The following is a 16,766-nucleotide window of genomic DNA, read 5'->3' as shown; positions in this document are numbered from 1 at the left end:
TGCCTTTGCCAAGAAACCGACTGAATGCAAACAAAGTACAAGACTCGGATTATGAATCTCAAATCTCTATAAGAAAAGATGATATAGGAGGTTGGGAGTACCCAAGATAAGGGGATCGCAGTATCTTAAAATCGTGCCAAACGGAAAAAGTGTCCTGCTAAACTGGTGGGACACTGTTTCAGGTGTCCCATGCATCTGCCATTTGTGTCAGATGCGTGAAGCATGGACAGCAACGACCCCCAGAGGCTACTGTTCATGCAATCAAACGCCCCTTAAATGTCTTAAATCTTGAGATGAAAACAGCATCCAAGGTGTCCTGAATGGAGTGACAATCACTTGAGATGGGCAAAAGCCTTCATTTCTGATGCCGTTCATAAGATGAACATCTAAGGAGCACCTGGTCGTAACACCGTCAGGAGCACCCTTGACCCGATCCGCCCTTGGGACCTACCATCTAGAGCTCTTCATGAGGAGTTTCTTTGGCAATCACATGCGGCCCTCAGTCCCCCTCACATCATTGACAGAACAGGGGTCCATTGACACGTCTTCTGTGTAGGGAACTCTCTCTCCACTTGTATAGGGTGACCACAAAATCAACTGTCATTGTTTTCAGGAGGTACTAGACCTCACGCAAGGATCAAATTATTTCATAATTGTAGCATATACAGAAACTTCCAACTACAAACAATGGTTTTATTCTCAAATTTACATATCACGCAACCAATTATTAATGAAAGTTACTGCAATGACCATAAACTACCAGTCAAAATGGACACGAGAAACTGATTTCAGTCTCCACGATCCCCCGTTCACAGACAATATTAGCGTACACGGACGTCGTTAGTCTACCCATGTACCTGCAAGTAAAGAAACAGAAACAATTAAATTAAAAAATAAACCTTCAAGTAATTCATTCCAATGTTTAAAATCAATGATGGACTATGGAATACCGTCTGGGCATTTGATCCATGGCTGGAAGTGTTAGCACTCTAAGTACCAGTTTGAATACCAACAGTGTTCTTTCAAAAAATATATATATAAAGAAAACCAACAAAGTGGCTGAATATAGTATACCTAATGAGCAATGGATCTGTCTCCCTCATCAAACAAGGGCAACATCTTGATTTGAAAATGTCAAACAGTTCCTTCGGCATTCTTAAACCAAATTCTTTCCACAAATTTTTCACCTTTGCTCTTCTCTTTTATTAAGACATAACATCGAAGGACAAACTATCATACACAAGCAGCACTGCCACTATAAACCCACATTCATTAACTTACTAACAGACATGAGAAAATCAAAGGATTGCTGTTACCTGGAAAAAATGTAAAGGCTTAGTGAGTGGGCTGAAGTTTCTTGGCCATCGTTTGTCAGTTGACATATATAAATCTGTATACTTGAAAAGAAATAGCATCTCGAATATGTACTCTTCTAACAAAGGAAATTATCAATCATGTGCATTATGCAATCGACACCTTCTGAATGCACATAGGGAAATTTGACCTACAAAAATTTCAGAAAATATAAACCTGATATGTAGCCAATTGAGGAAATATAATAGCTTTATATATATATATATATATATATATATATATATATATGAGAGAGAAAGAGAGACCTGAATCAGACTGTGGGCAGCAAGCCTCCACTTGCTAGCATGGAAACTGACTTCAACTCGTTCCCACGAAACACGTGTGAGCCCATAAGCCAATTTGTCTGCAATAATAAAATTGAACTATGTAAGAAACCACAGAAGCAGTTTTCTAATTAATGAACAGAGAAAGGAGCTGCTACTTGGATTCAATCATTCAAGTCATTATATACATGCTCTCTCGATGTAGAAACTGCTTCAAGATGAACCAAAATAAAAATGATCTTACTTTAAAGCTACAAAAGGTACTCTCTCTCAATCTTAAATTTACTGGCAATGACCATAAAACTAACAGCTGAATCCTTTGACTGATGAGTTGTCCTTTCCCCATTATAGAAAGTCTAATCTGATTTATGAAAAATATAGGGAGAAAGTCTTTCAAATATTGTAATTTATACTCCTATGGGAGAAAATGGAGGCTTTTATACATAATACTATGAGTCATTAATGAACGCTTCTAAAGAAAAGCAATGGAATTATGGTAGCCCAACAAAAACCCAGCATCTATAGTTTAAATCAATTTCTGAAGAGAGAAATCCATCATTACCAGATTGTGATAATCAGCAGGCGTTTACTCTTCATAAACCAACTCAATTCAAGTATTTAATTATCAGAAAAGGAATATTATATATCATAATTTATTCAGGGTGCGAATCAATGAAGAATTGGAGGAAGGACAAATTTGAAAGCTTGTCGGTGAGACCGGTTTTAGCTCTAAATAGGAAAGGAGAAAAGTCTAGTAAAGCTCACTCAATGCAGTTGGGATAAGATTTAATGATGTGATGGCAATAATTAGCATGACAAGAGGCCCAACATTCATTGACCCACACAAAATTAATTTCTCAAAGATCTCGTGAATGACCAGATTACACTTTAGGATAGGATTCAACTGTTAATACCAAATTTTAAAAAAAACAAGAATGTACACTCAACAAACATGCAGCACATGTGCTGTTCAACAGTAAATGTCTGTGAAGAAACCAACCTTCCAGCACATCAAATCCTTCATCCATGACTGAAGTCAGTTCACATTGCTCTACATCTCCCTCCTTCACAACTTCTTCATGTACAATATGTGGATACCTCTTATTTGGTGAATCCTCCCACTGTGTCCATAAAATTATACATTATTGAGACTTAAAACAGAAAAATATAATTAAAAGGATAAGTAGATAATAGGAAACCTTAGGCAATTCATGACTACATCTGATTGATGCAGTTCTCCAGCCTACAATATCTTAGTTGCATTCTGTCAAGGACAAAAATAAGTCCTAGAACTCTGTGAATGGAAAGACATCAGAAAGATGGACAAAAAGGATACGATCATAGCTAACATTAGCATATGCCACTCGTCGTCGAAATGCCCGTAATGCTGACCTGCATTATTGAGTAACTAATCATATATATAATCTTTTGATAGAAGGATCCTCCAAAAGATGCAATATCTAGTATAGGTTCCAGACAATATCACGCACATGAAATACAGGTCATCACAGTCTGTCAGCATGCGTTGGAGTAATGGCAGTTCCCCTTCTTCATTATCAGTAAGAAAAAGATGCCTGCCAGTTCTCCCAAAGATCCAATGAATGAAACGGCAAGCTGCTTTTTCAAACATAGCAACACCAAAAAGAAACGGAACCTGTGAAGAACAAAAGTAAAGTAAGATGGGATATTTCTGTTAAGATGTGCTTCTAATATATATTTATATATATATAGATAATATATATGTATATATTAATATATATGTATACCTTGTAATAGAAGTTAACCCATTAAGGGCTGACTGTATAATTATTATTTTTTTGTTTTTTGGTACAATCAATTGGCACAGTTGGAGCTGCTCCAAATGTGACCGTTGGGAGCAGCCCAATAGCTAGTTAGGTTGCTCCCTATCTCTCTTGCTTGTTATAAATAGGGCTTTAAGCCCTTGTAAATTTCAATGCTTTCTTAAGTATTTGTGTAATACAAAAGCATTTATTTTATTCTTGACCCTTGTATGGGTGGTGTGGATTGATCAATTAGTGTTCTTCGTGGGTTGGTTATGTTCTTGTAAGCCCAAAAGAGGCACGTGTTTGCTTTTGTTCTTATTTCATTACATGGTATTAGAGCTTTGGTGCTCTTGGGTTGTTATTCATTCAAAAAGGCCAAGAGGAGGATTGTGAGATTTTTGTAGCATCGTTTTGTAGGATCGTTGCATCGAAAAACACATCATCAAAGATCTCAACAAAATTCTTGCTACCTTCCTTTTTTATCTCTTTCATTATTGTAAAAATGGAGGATGAAAGAGAAGTGATCGTCTCCATTCCCATGAGACTCAATAATACTAACTATGTGATGTGAGCATCCATAGTGAAACATAAAATATGAGAAAAGGGTCTATAGGGTATGTTTGATGGCACCGAAAGAAAGCCTAAACTTATACTTACCAAAATAGAAAATGAAAAGGAAATAGCTCTTCAAAGATAAGAGATGCTCAAGGTCGTCACCGGATATGAGAAAAAATGGAAAGAATGAAGGATGGGTCATTCCATGATAATTGGATGGCTCATCAATAGTGTTGACATCAAAAACTACTCTATCTTAGTAAAACTTTATTTTTCTAGTGATGCATGAAAGTATCTTAAATATATGTATAGTTTTAAGGATATTTCTCACATATGATGCAATGTGCAAAATAAGGTGAGAACCATGACCCAAGGAGAGATGAGCATTAAGGAATATTACAATGCCCTCTCTCTTCTTTAGGATGAATTGGCTCTTCTAGAACCAAAATTGTATTCTTCTGAAGATGTAGAACTCCGCAAAAAACAAATTAGAATAAAGCATTTCTATCAATTTGTTAATGGGCTTAGACCCGAATTTGAAGGGACCAAATTGACCCTTCTTCATAGAGGAGGTGTACCTACCATAGTTGAAACTTTTGAAGAATTAACTATAGAAAAAAACAAGTTGAAAAACCATCATCTTCAAAAGATGAAGAATATGTGCTTGCTATGTCAAAGCCCGAAAATCACACAAAGAGTTATAAGCATCCTCACTTTGAAAGAAATAATGAAAATCAAAAAAATTCAATAACTATGAAAGAAATCAAAATGATAAAAGAAGCGATTATGAATATAAGAAGAGTGAGAAATTAATATGTTATCATTGCTATGAGTCGGGTCACATCAAGCCTTTTTGTCCTAAAAGAAGGAAAAAAGATCAAAAAATTATAAGAAGATGTCTTCGGTGGGACCATCTTTTAAAAAAAATGGTGTAGACGACTCCAAATGCATCGGCTTATTATCCTTAGCACAACTCATGGAGGCACTACAACCAATGTTCGAAAATCAAGTTTTTCCTTTCTCGGGTGTAGTCGTATCCACAAGCATCGACCCCGGTAAGACTTCTTGGATTCTTGATTCTGGTGCTTCTTTTCATATGACCTCAAATGAGTCTATATTATCTGAATGTCATACTAACCCAAATGATTTTTATGTTTCAACCGTCAATGGAACTTCCTTAGAAATTAAAAGTTTTGGGTCTTTTAAAAATACCAAACTTTCTTTATATCAAATATTAGAGTAGTACCAAAATTGAATTTAAACCTCTTATCCGTTTTCCAAATTGCGGTTTATGAATGTAAAATTTTGTTTTCATCTAATGATTGTTTGATACAGGATCTTCAGTCCGGAAAGCCGATTGGGTGAGGCCATAGAAGAGGAGATCTCTATGTTATGGATAATCTTAAATTATCAAAACATATTTTTTATAATTCTGTAGAAAAGAAATATATAAAAAATTGACACAAAAGACTAGGACATCCTAGTGTACCCAAATTACATTTGTTTTCACTTCTTATAAGTTATAAAGAAAGGGATTTTGTTTGTGAAGATTGCATCCTTACCAATAAAACATCTTCCGATTATAAAATGTTGAAAGTCTTTGGTTGTAAATGTTGTCCTTACCAATAAAAACGACAAACCTTTTTCAAAAATTATTCCTTGTGCTTTTCTAAGCTATGCAAAAAATAAAAAAAGATATAGATGTTATAAAATTAAAAGGAATAAATTATATATTTCAAGAAATATTACTTTTCTTGAAAATGAAAATGGATTTGGTAAAGAGAAAATCCAAGAGCATTGTGACTATTCTTTTCTTTTCGACCTTGTCAATGAGCATGTGATATGCATGAGAGTGACAATGAGGGCACTTATGATGCACATAGGAATGTGAATGAGGGTCTTGATAATATAGCCCTATCTTATAATGAAATGCAAACCTATACTTGATGTACCGAAGACCAACCACAGTGTGCCTTAGAAAGATATTCTCAAAATCAAGATGTAGATTCCTCTGGTGTTAGAAGATCCATGAGAATTTCAAAGGCTCCTAGTAGATTCATATCTTATAATTCCTTTGAACCTAAATATAGAGTTTGTCTAATGGCTATACACTCATACGTAGAACCATCATCTTACCATAATGCTAAAAATCATCAAGAATGGATTAAGGCAATGAATGATGAATTAAAAGTTTTAGAAAAGGCAAAATCTTGAAAAATTCAAACATTACCTAAAAGAAAGAAAGTTGTAGGATGTAGATGGGTCTATAAGATAAAAACTAAAAGTGAGTCGACATTAGAAAGATATAGAGCTAGATTAGTAACCAAAGGATATAGTCAAGAATACGGAATAGACTATGATGAGACATTTGCTCCAGTCGCTCGAATGACTACCGTTAGAACCCTTATTTCTATAGCATTAATTAAAAAATGATCAATCTTTCAAATGGATGTAAAAAATATCTTTTTGAATGGTAATCTCAATGAGGAAATTTATATGGATCTCCCACCAGGTTTAAGTTTAGCACATGAAAAAATCTTTGGTTACGAAAAGCATTGTATGGTCTAAAGCAAGCCCCCAAGGCTTGGTATGATCGATTCAATAATGTGATGACACAACTTGGCTTTAAATCTTATTATATTGACATTGCATTGTTTGTTAAGTCTTCTAACGCAGGAATGGTAATATTTTATGTCACATAGGTGCGGGTGCGGATACGGGTGCCGATGCGACACTTTAAAAAAACTTTGGGTGCGGGAGTGCAGGGAGGGTATATATATACTTTTTAACAATTTTAAGTTAACACTAATGAAATAGAAACAATTATCATATCATCAATTCATCATGAAATAAATCAAATTAACAATTTACAATTGCTATTCCTCATTAATAAAATCAATAAAAAATAACACCATACTGGTGCGGATATATATATATATATATATATATACTTATATGTGTGTACATTTATGTATTTATATATATAATATAGATAAAATTGAACTTGGTTAGGGTTAACTGAATCTACTTTTGGATAGAAATGGACCTCAGTGTGATTGACTTCACCTGACACAAAGAAAGTCGTATCCAAGTGTCGCACCCGCAAGTGCAGTGCCCTGTTAGAAAAGTTCATGTTACATAGGTGATATTACTTCTCTACGTTGATGATATGATTATCACAAGAGGTGATAAGCAGGGAGTGAGTCATATTAAAGATATGCTCAAAGCTAACTTTGATATGACAGATCTTGTTTTTTATGGTATTTTCTTGAAATAAAAGTGGTTTACTCACCTTGTGGTTATTTGTTATCGTAAACTAAGTATGCAACAGAGATCATCAAACGGTCAGGACTCTCAAACAAAAAACGAGTTGATACTCCAAAGGTTATCAATGCAAAGATAAAGAAAGATGATGGAGAACCTCTAAAGGATCCAACTCCATATAGACAAATGATTGGAGCTTTGTCTTATCTCTCTATTACTCGTCCTGATATTTCTCATATTATTCATTCTGTTAGTCAATTTCAACATGCTCCCACTACAGTAAATATAAGTATTGTAATGAGAATTATTAGATATATTAGAAATTCTATTAATTATGGGTTATTTTTTTCATCCTCTTCCTCATTAGAAGTTATTGCATATTCTGATTCTGACTAGAGAGAGGATATGAATGATAGACACTCAACCACTGGCTCCTGTGTTTTTTAGGTGATTCTCTAATTTCATGGAGATGCAAGAAGCAGAAGAAGGTATCCCTCTCTTCCACTGAAGCAATGTGCCCTGTCATGGTGACAACTACGTCTGAGTTAGTATGGCTGAGACAATTATTAGAAGATTTGAGAGTTCACATTGCAAAACCTTCGAGATTATTTTGTGACAACAAGAGCGCAATATACATTGCAAGCAATCATACATTCCATGAAAGAACCAAATACATTGAAATGGATTGTATGATTGCTTGAAATGTATACTGCAATTATTTGCCTTTGAAGGCATCCTATTGAACACAAAAGGCAAATGTTTGTATGATTGCAAGCAACCCTTGAGATTATGTTATGATAACAAAGAGCGCAGTATACATTGCAAGCAATCACATTTCATGAAAGGCATTTGTTTGCTTTTGTTCTTATTTCATTACAATTTCAATGCAAAAGTATGTCTAGCACTAGTCACATTGAACACAAAAGCAATTGACAATAATAAAGAAGAAGCAAAGACAATAATGCCTCAACATTTAGTTTCTTCAGCCTCAATGTCTTGTGAAATTGGTAACCATATCCATGTCATGTACAAGGCATGACTAATAGGTTAAGAATATGTAGGAGCAAACCAAATAAAAACATGTATTCATATGCACATGCAATATATTGTACTATCACAACATTTATTGAGAAAAAGAAAAAGAAAAAACCAAGTTTATATTAAAAGTGCACATTGCAAGATTGGTGTCACTTGAGAGTAATACCTGCTTGTTACCCCTTGAACCAAGATGAGGTGTTGCAACTGTGATAAAATTCATTGCTTCTAGACCAGATATTGTGCCTCGTAAATCTTTATCTTGTGCACCAACAAGGGAAACATCTTGAGTGCCTTTCTCTGATGATGGGGGCTGGTATAGTCTGCCAATAGCATACCTAGCAACTAGCCCTCCCATAGAATGTGCAATAAAGGAAATCTTGCGAACATCAGGCATTTGCATAATAACTTCTTCTACCTAACAATTACGCACACTGTAGTTTGTCAAAGATAAAATAACCACATTATAAGAATGTCTGAGTCACTAAACTTTATTCACAAAATATTTTCAAAAGGAAACAAACCTCTTTTGCTAAACGCGCCCCCATCACATCAATACCATCTAAGGTCAATGTGGAGACATTTCTTTCACTACCTGCATGGTATTGAATGTAGAACACCTAAGATCAATATGTCCCCCATCACACAGAGGATCCCCACCTTATACAATGGTACCCACTTGTAAGAAACAATAATGAGGAAAGCTGGAAAATGTAGATTTTTTTTATTAGCCACTGAATAAACATTTCAATGTCAATGTTGCCCATGCCGTGTGGACGTGAACATAGGCATATATGACAAAGACAATAGAAAAGCTATGGCATGAGAAGTAAAACGTGGGAAAGCTTCATCAGTTTAATTAGACAGGACTCTGAATTCCTGTTCTATGATTATAATATCTGAAGTCAAGAATCATCATCGCTAAAAAGGTATGAACACAAAATTGACAATTAAAAAAATGAAGAACAACAAATTTAAGACAGATCAATAAGAACAAAAGGAATAATTAAATCATGCATATGGCATTGACTATGCCCCCATGTCTGACTATGTCCATGAAGTAATGCTGGTTCATGTCAGGTCAGTAACACTAGGTGAAGCATCTGAATAACGCCAGTGAATCAACAACTTAAAAATTAAAACCATTCTCCTTTTATACCTCCTTAAAAGGCTGCTTCAAAGTTGTCATAGACAATATTAGCCTAAAACATACACATCATGTGCTTCAATAAACCTTCCTGCTTAAGATATATTCAATATAATCTACTCTCACTTAATATTGTGAAACTATATTTGCTTTTAGGAACCTTTCGGAATTTCTTGTGTAAATCAGAACATCGTCTATTCCACAGCTTGTATCCTTCGTTAAACAACACCTTTGTGATAATTTTTTTCAACACATCTTATTATTTTCAGTTCTTTCTATCACACTCTTGCACGCATCAATCAAGTCAAGGCACAATTAAAAAAAAGTGAGTGTAAGAACATGGAACTATTCTTATGTGCATCAATCATGTGAAGATACCATTAGAAAAATAGTCATAGATTGTAAGGACATGAAACAATGAAATCGTGTAAGGAAGCGCAGGGACACAATGACAAAGTGCATAACAAAGAAGAAGAAATATACAAGAATCATTCTCAGGCGTTTTCCTTCAGTTATTTATCATTAACATGCTATAAGAATGCTTAATATTTACAAGGAAGATGACAATCAGAAGATCAAGACTTACAATGAACAACTACTTTATCTGGAAGCATCCGAACAAATTGTTCAGCAGCAAACTTCCAATCAGTCACACTGCAACAAAGAACAAAATGGTAAAACCAGCAGCTAATCTGACAAACAAAAGATTATATACGCTACCCTAAGGTACACACTTAAGATGGATGATACCATCTCCGGAATGACAATGGAAAGGGAAATAGTAACTGCAATGCACAAAGAAAGGAAACAAGAAAAGGCATTGGAAGTGAAGAACAATTTTTTATTATTTGAGAGACAAAGCCTGGCAAAACTATGACTATAGCATCTCTCATTTTACTTTGACAAAATGCTTAGTATGAATTATTAAACCCAATTGCAGACTCCAAAAATTGTTGTCAAGTAACAAGTAAGATTCAGACTGTCACCTTGTGTTTAACATATGCTAAGGTTATCATCTTAAAATCTTACAGAAGAAAAAAAGATATCGGGAATATGATAATCACAAGTTTACAACAGCCTTATCTATACCAAACTTTCACTCTAAGATTATTTTTTCCTTCATTTTTTCAGTTTCAAGTTATCATGATGATCTTATGATTATGGTTCTCTGACAAGTTTTTGCATAATGCACTCATTCAGCAATCCCAATGCTGCAAAGTGCAAACCAAGAGAGCAATAAAGCCTGTGAGAAGGAAAGAAAACAATCAGACAGATCATTACACCATAATGCTGATGACTCTAAGAAATAACAAGGATATTTATGTGCATTATTATAAATAAGATTCTAATCATCAAGTCATTTGATTCCTAAAGGATGAACCATATTAACACAACACTTTCCAAGTATTGAATGCCTTGAAGCTGAACTAATACCCTCCTCAAATAGATTCGGCAGCAAATTAAAATAATAGTACCCTTATGAAAATTTTAGCTAGTCCTCTTTTGACTCATTCCAGTAGGTATTGATCGAAAATGGGTCCTCGGGTACTAATAATTCGCTGTCTCCTACGAGCATAAAGTTATTTCAATCCTTCACAATATGGGATCAAAGATGTAAATTAATCACAATGTTGCTGCATCTCCTCTAACTTCGAAATCAAAACCAAATAGGATTTTGTAAACCAGAAGGTCCTCAACGTCTCACACCCAACGATCGCAAGCTACAATTCAAAACGCACCCAACTATCATATGTAAAACAAAGTTACCATCTGTCGGATTTCAGCGTGAATAAAAACAGAACAGTTCAAATCCTAACTTCATGATCTTACAGTATCTCACCTCCCTAACAAATTAAACGATGAAAAATCCCGAGATGCGAATTGATTCCAACCCAAAAAGTACGCACAACAACCTTAATTCCGTATGTTCCAAACCGAAAAAAGAAAAATTCAAAATAAAATTTTCTCTGCGCCCAGAAGGCCGGAATTGAAATTTGAATATCAATCACTGTTTCCCAATATCAAAAAATTTAATCTAACACAAAACCATTGAAATCAAATCCGTAAAACAAAACAAAAACGACGGGGACACCCAATTTCCTTGCGAGAACCAAAATCACCACTAGAAACAAAAACAGAAAAAAAAAGTTCAAAAAAAAAAGTCCACGGGAAAAAAATAACAAAAGGAACAAAAAAACCAAAAAAAAACTGCATCCATTGCAAAAGCAAAATCGACGAATAAGAATCCAATGAGGTTTCTCTTTATCACCTTCCTAAGATCCCATTGACCATCACGACGAGGTGATCGGGCGCGCCCGACGCCGACGATCTCCGGACGTCGGAGACACCATTCACGACGTTGGTCATCCCCGTCATTCCCGCAATTCTCCCAATTCGCCACCACCAAAAACCAGAATGAATAGTGAAGCAGCACCACCCAAAGAGGAGCAGGAAGAAGAAGCAGCAGCAGCAGCTCGAGTACCTTTTTGAAAATTCTATAGATATTACGCGGATATTTCAAAAACTTAGTCCTTACGTAAACCTCATCGAATAATTGCTCAACAACTTTGAAAACAAAAAAGAATTGCTGGTTTTTGTTATAATTTTGTGAGGATGGGAACGACAGTTTGTCTCGGTTCGGTTGGCATCTCATTTTTCCTTCTTTCTTTTTTCTATATAAAAACCAAAAAGACCACGTCTCTTCCACGGAAGGGCTTGGAATTTTGGGTAATTACATTAAACAGCAATTAAAAACATTTGAAACAATGGAGCAGGGATGGCAGTGGAACGGGGCGGGGACTGGACCTACCCTCCATATCTGCTTCCATTCTAGCATGGGTTTTGATTTTAACCTCCATCCCCGCCTTTATCCCCGTTTCATGTCCTCCATCCCTAATTCAAATGGGGGTGAGGGAAGGCAGGACCGGACCCATTTTCCCTCAATCCATTGTCATCTCTAAAGAAGGATTCAGGCGGGGCAAGGCAGGAATCAAGGATTGGAACGGGGCAGGGCCGGAGAAAGCTTAAGTCCATCCTCACCTCCATTCCCGTACAGATTGTGAATCAAGGGGGTTGAAGTAGTGAGGTGGGGCCTTGGCTGCTAGAATGCAGTCACGGTTCAATTCCCAAGGGCATCGCCCGGTTGTGCAAGCCAACACGTAGCATAGGCCATGAAAGCAGAGGTCCTAGCCTCAAAGTTTTATGCTGCCGGTTCAACGATCGTAGGTATGACAGGCTAAGCCAGCATGACCAGATCTTCTTCGCGCCCCGGAACGGTTCCTTCAGGTTATAAATTTTAAAAAAATTATCTGATTTTTTCAAGCTGACAACTTACAAGATACCTGATTTTTTCATGTGATAATTTAACATTTTAACCTTGAATTGACTATATTTATAATGATAAAATGGTAAAACTATCGAAAATCAATTGACCATATTTGTCACATTTGGAGTCTTAAATTGACCATGTTTTATATGTTTTTTCAGTCTAGACCAAAATATGAAATGGTGTAGTGCCATCTAGGTTTATATCAGAAAATATTCAACAACAACAACAACAACTACGCCTTCATCCCAAAACAATTGGGGTCGGCGATATGAACCAAAAAAGAAAATCATTCTGGGTCTTCCACATGAATTATTCTCCTCCAATCATTTTTATCCAATGCCATGTCGTCGGTGAGGTTCAAAGCATTCATATCCTTTCCTATCACCTTCATCCATGTCTTCCTAGGCCTACCCCGACCTCTTTTAACTAATATATTTTTTCATTTCTCCATCCTTCTAACTTGAGCATCATTAGGCCTTCGCCGAATATGTCCAAACCACCGTAAATGATTCTCTCTCATCTTATTTTCAATGAGTGCAACACCTACCTTCTTACGTATCTCCTCGTTTCGAATCTTATCCTTTATTGTATTTCCACACATCCATCTCAGCATACGCATCTCAGCTACACTCATTTTTTGAATATGATGTCTCTTGGCAGCCCAACATTCCGTAGCATATAGTAAAGCAGGCCTAATAGTCGTCCTATAAAACTTTCTCTTCAACCGCAATGGCATTCTACGATCGCACAACACTCCAGTTGCACTCTTCCAACTCATTTTTTGGGTTTAGTTAACCAAGTACAGTTGATGACTGTTGATACGTTGACCTGGTCTTGCAAGACTCTGTATCGTTCTGATCAGATCATTCTGAGCCTTGCTTTGGTCAAGGCCTAACACAGTGGCATGACAATGGTTGGACCCATCAAGACCGAATCTTTAATGAGCATAAACTAACGTCCTCGTCATGTTGACTCCTACTAAGCCACCAGCACCTAAGCCAACATTCCAAACCTGCACCGAGTCGAGACAACGAATCTTCGGATTGAAACAAAGGCCATCTTGAATTGGTGACTCAATGATAAATAGCTCGGGTTTGCTTTTGGTTGACCCAGCATAGTTGAGCAAGACTTAACAGTTGACTTTAGATGGTCAAATTTGCAATAAAAGGCCATCTTGACTTAGTGATTCATTAGTACGTAGGCTTTGTTAACAGTGGTCACTGACCCAAGGTGCAATGCCTTGAACGACTTGACCAAATTTCAATAGGACCAGTTTTTGGTAAAAGAAAATGATTGGAGGGGGGGGGGGCTGATAAAACGTGATACCGCTAGGGGGCTTCACGTAAAAGCGATGTTAGTGGCTATCAAAGCCCCCCCCCATTGAAAGCCACGTCACGGGGATACTCCAATTCACCCCGTGTCGTATCCCATTATGCTATTTTTGATTAAAAGATGCACAAGAATGGAGTGTCCCGTGTCATTTGTTGTGTGCAATGTCACTGAAAACTTTCAAAGAATGAAAAAATGAAGAAGAAAAGTAAGGCCCCATTTGAAAAAAGTGCGTATTAGGTTTCTGATATTTTCTTACGTTTTTGAGAATGACAATACTCTTACGTTTGCAAATGTTCTCAAACATGATTTATTTATTTAGATGTTTGCATTATTTTGAAACATTCTCAAAAATGATTTGCGAATGTAGTGCTATAATAGCAGAAGTGCAAAAATATCCTTAAAAAATCAAAAATCAAAATTTTTGATATAAGAAAGATTTCGGCAAATTGTGAGGCATTTTGAGGCTATTTTACAAAGATAATATTCGGTATGTTTACCATGCATTTATAAAAGAGACAGGCACCTTCCATTTATCCATGGAAATGGAATGGACGGCAACCCAAACACCACTATTTTTTTCTTGTTTTTCAGCCATCCGTTTTTTGTGCTTTAAATGCTGATCATCTACAAGATGAATGGTTTTTGTGTAGCCCATCATAGAGGTAAGCTATCCAACAATGGTGTTTGGGTTGTCGTTCATCACATGGATGAGAATCCAAGGCCCTGACCTGATCCTGTCTCTTTATGAAATTCATGACTCCCTCCCACATGCGTTGGGAAAAACCTACCTTGATTCAGACTTGACCCACTGACACGACACCCCTAAAAGGGGTGCGATCTAATGGACTTGGGATGAAAAAGAGTCACCAGCCAAAGCTCTGTCCCAATGTTATCAGTATTGGGGCGTACCGACCCATACAGCCCCGGTACGCATTGTATCCCCAGAATTTTGATACATTGCAGGGATAATTCTGCTATTTTTTAATAAATATAAAAAATACCAAAAATTATTTGTAATATTATTTTGAAATTATTTTAATGGTTTTAACACATGTCACGTAATGATTGAAACATAATATTTTATTATTATTATTTTGGCCGATACAGATCGATTCATCTGAATATCGGTATACAGCTGAATCGGCAGCCCAACGATTCAGGGCCGATACCGATACTGACACATTGGTCTGTCCTCGTGGCAGAGCAAATATATAATTGTTGGTTATTGTCACTAATTCCACGTGTCATCTCATTGGCAAAGGACGCAGAGAAGTTCCTCTTCTGGTTGTGTCTTTTTTATTTTTTAAATAATTAATAAAGGATTTGTTTGGATATATTTAACGTGAAGTGGGTAGCATCTAATCATTGTTTGGATACACTTAGCATGAAGTGGGGGCTATTGCTTAGAGGATTAGAGTACATGGGTTACAAACTATAATGTGGATTAGATAAATCCCTGCTGCCCTGAGAAACCATCTGTAATCCCTTGCCAATTACCACTGACCCATGCTGTTAAAAACAAATGGGTGTAAATATTCTTGAAAAGGTTTATGAAATCATGATCGATCGTTTTTTATTAGATTTGTTTCTCCCAATCATGTTTTTCATATTCATCCTTTTACCCAAATGACATATTCCTATGCAAGCTTTAACAAAAATAAAAAGGAATTGAATTAATCAAGTAAATATATTTAACCAACTTCAATACTTTTACCACAAAACATTTATGACTTTGTTTTTTTTCTCATGATGTATTGGATGACTCTGGTAAAAGGCCAAGTTTTCTCTTAAACTCGTGAGGTTTTAGGGGCCTTTGATAGATCCATCAATGTTATCAGTATCGGTGTGTATAGGCAGAAAATTGAATCGCTGCAAGCCTGAATCAGTCATTTTTTAATAAATATAAAAGAAATACTGAATTTTTTTAATATTATTTTAATGGTTTTAACACCTGTCACATTATGATTGACACAATAATTTTTTATTATTTTTGGATTCAATACAGAAAGATTCACTTGAGTACCGGTATCAGCAGATACAGCTGAATCGTGTTAAGACCCTCCAAAAATCATAGTTTTAAGCATTTTATGCTAGATCTGAACAATCTAGTAGTGTTTATCATTACTTATTTATTAAGAAACAAGTTTTGTTTTGAATTTATTTGTTGTAAAAGTGAACATTTTATTATCAAATTTTAGTACAATATCAACCATTGATTATTTTTTTTACCTCTTTAAAATATACGTCTGAGCATAAAGTTGCCTAATCCAAAACGTGTTTTCTATTTAATAAACAATGATAAACACATCTTATAGTTCAGATCTATCATAAAACTATGATTTTTTGAGGGGGGTAGGATAACCCCCGTTCTTGCAAGTAACAACCACTGGGCTCTTAACAGGACGTGATAAATAATGGTGGTTTCTCCCTGTGAATAAAAAAAGAAAATTCATCAACCTTTTTTAACCTCTTAAGAGTCACCTTAACATATCTGATCTTGAATCCTAAGGGAACCAAATAGTTAGATAATCACTGCATACCAATAAAAAACAACTCGCACTTCTATGAAAAGTACAAATTTATTACGATGAAGGCATGTTAGATCCACCAAATTGGACAAAACTGGAATAACACATTGAGCTCCCATGACGTAGCATCACAAATTATCACAATTTCTAAATAAA

General features: G+C 35.8%; 1 protein-coding gene across 1 annotated transcript; it reads right to left on the bottom strand.

Moving 5' to 3' along the window:
- Positions 1–603: 603 nt before the first annotated feature.
- LOC149813905 (lipid droplet phospholipase 1-like) lies at positions 604–11,909 on the bottom strand. Its single transcript, XM_089991826.1, has 11 exons — positions 11,692–11,909; positions 10,009–10,076; positions 8,800–8,870; positions 8,445–8,693; positions 3,128–3,291; positions 2,974–3,029; positions 2,837–2,889; positions 2,638–2,758; positions 1,620–1,717; positions 1,317–1,504; positions 604–857 (listed from the first exon to the last, which is right to left on the bottom strand). Exons 1-10 carry the CDS (start codon positions 11,796–11,798, stop codon positions 1,433–1,435), a joined length of 1,059 nt encoding a protein of 352 aa, XP_089847952.1. The 5' UTR covers positions 11,799–11,909; the 3' UTR covers positions 604–857; positions 1,317–1,432.
- Between the last annotated feature and the right edge of the window lie 4,857 nt (positions 11,910–16,766).

Source organism: Nuphar pumila, chromosome 16, assembly GCF_984573655.1.
Source record: "Nuphar pumila chromosome 16, dmNupPumi1.hap1.1, whole genome shotgun sequence".
NCBI lineage: Eukaryota > Viridiplantae > Streptophyta > Magnoliopsida > Nymphaeales > Nymphaeaceae > Nuphar > Nuphar pumila.
Note: the sequence above shows the minus strand (reverse complement) of the source record. Positions and strands in the feature narration are given on the sequence as shown.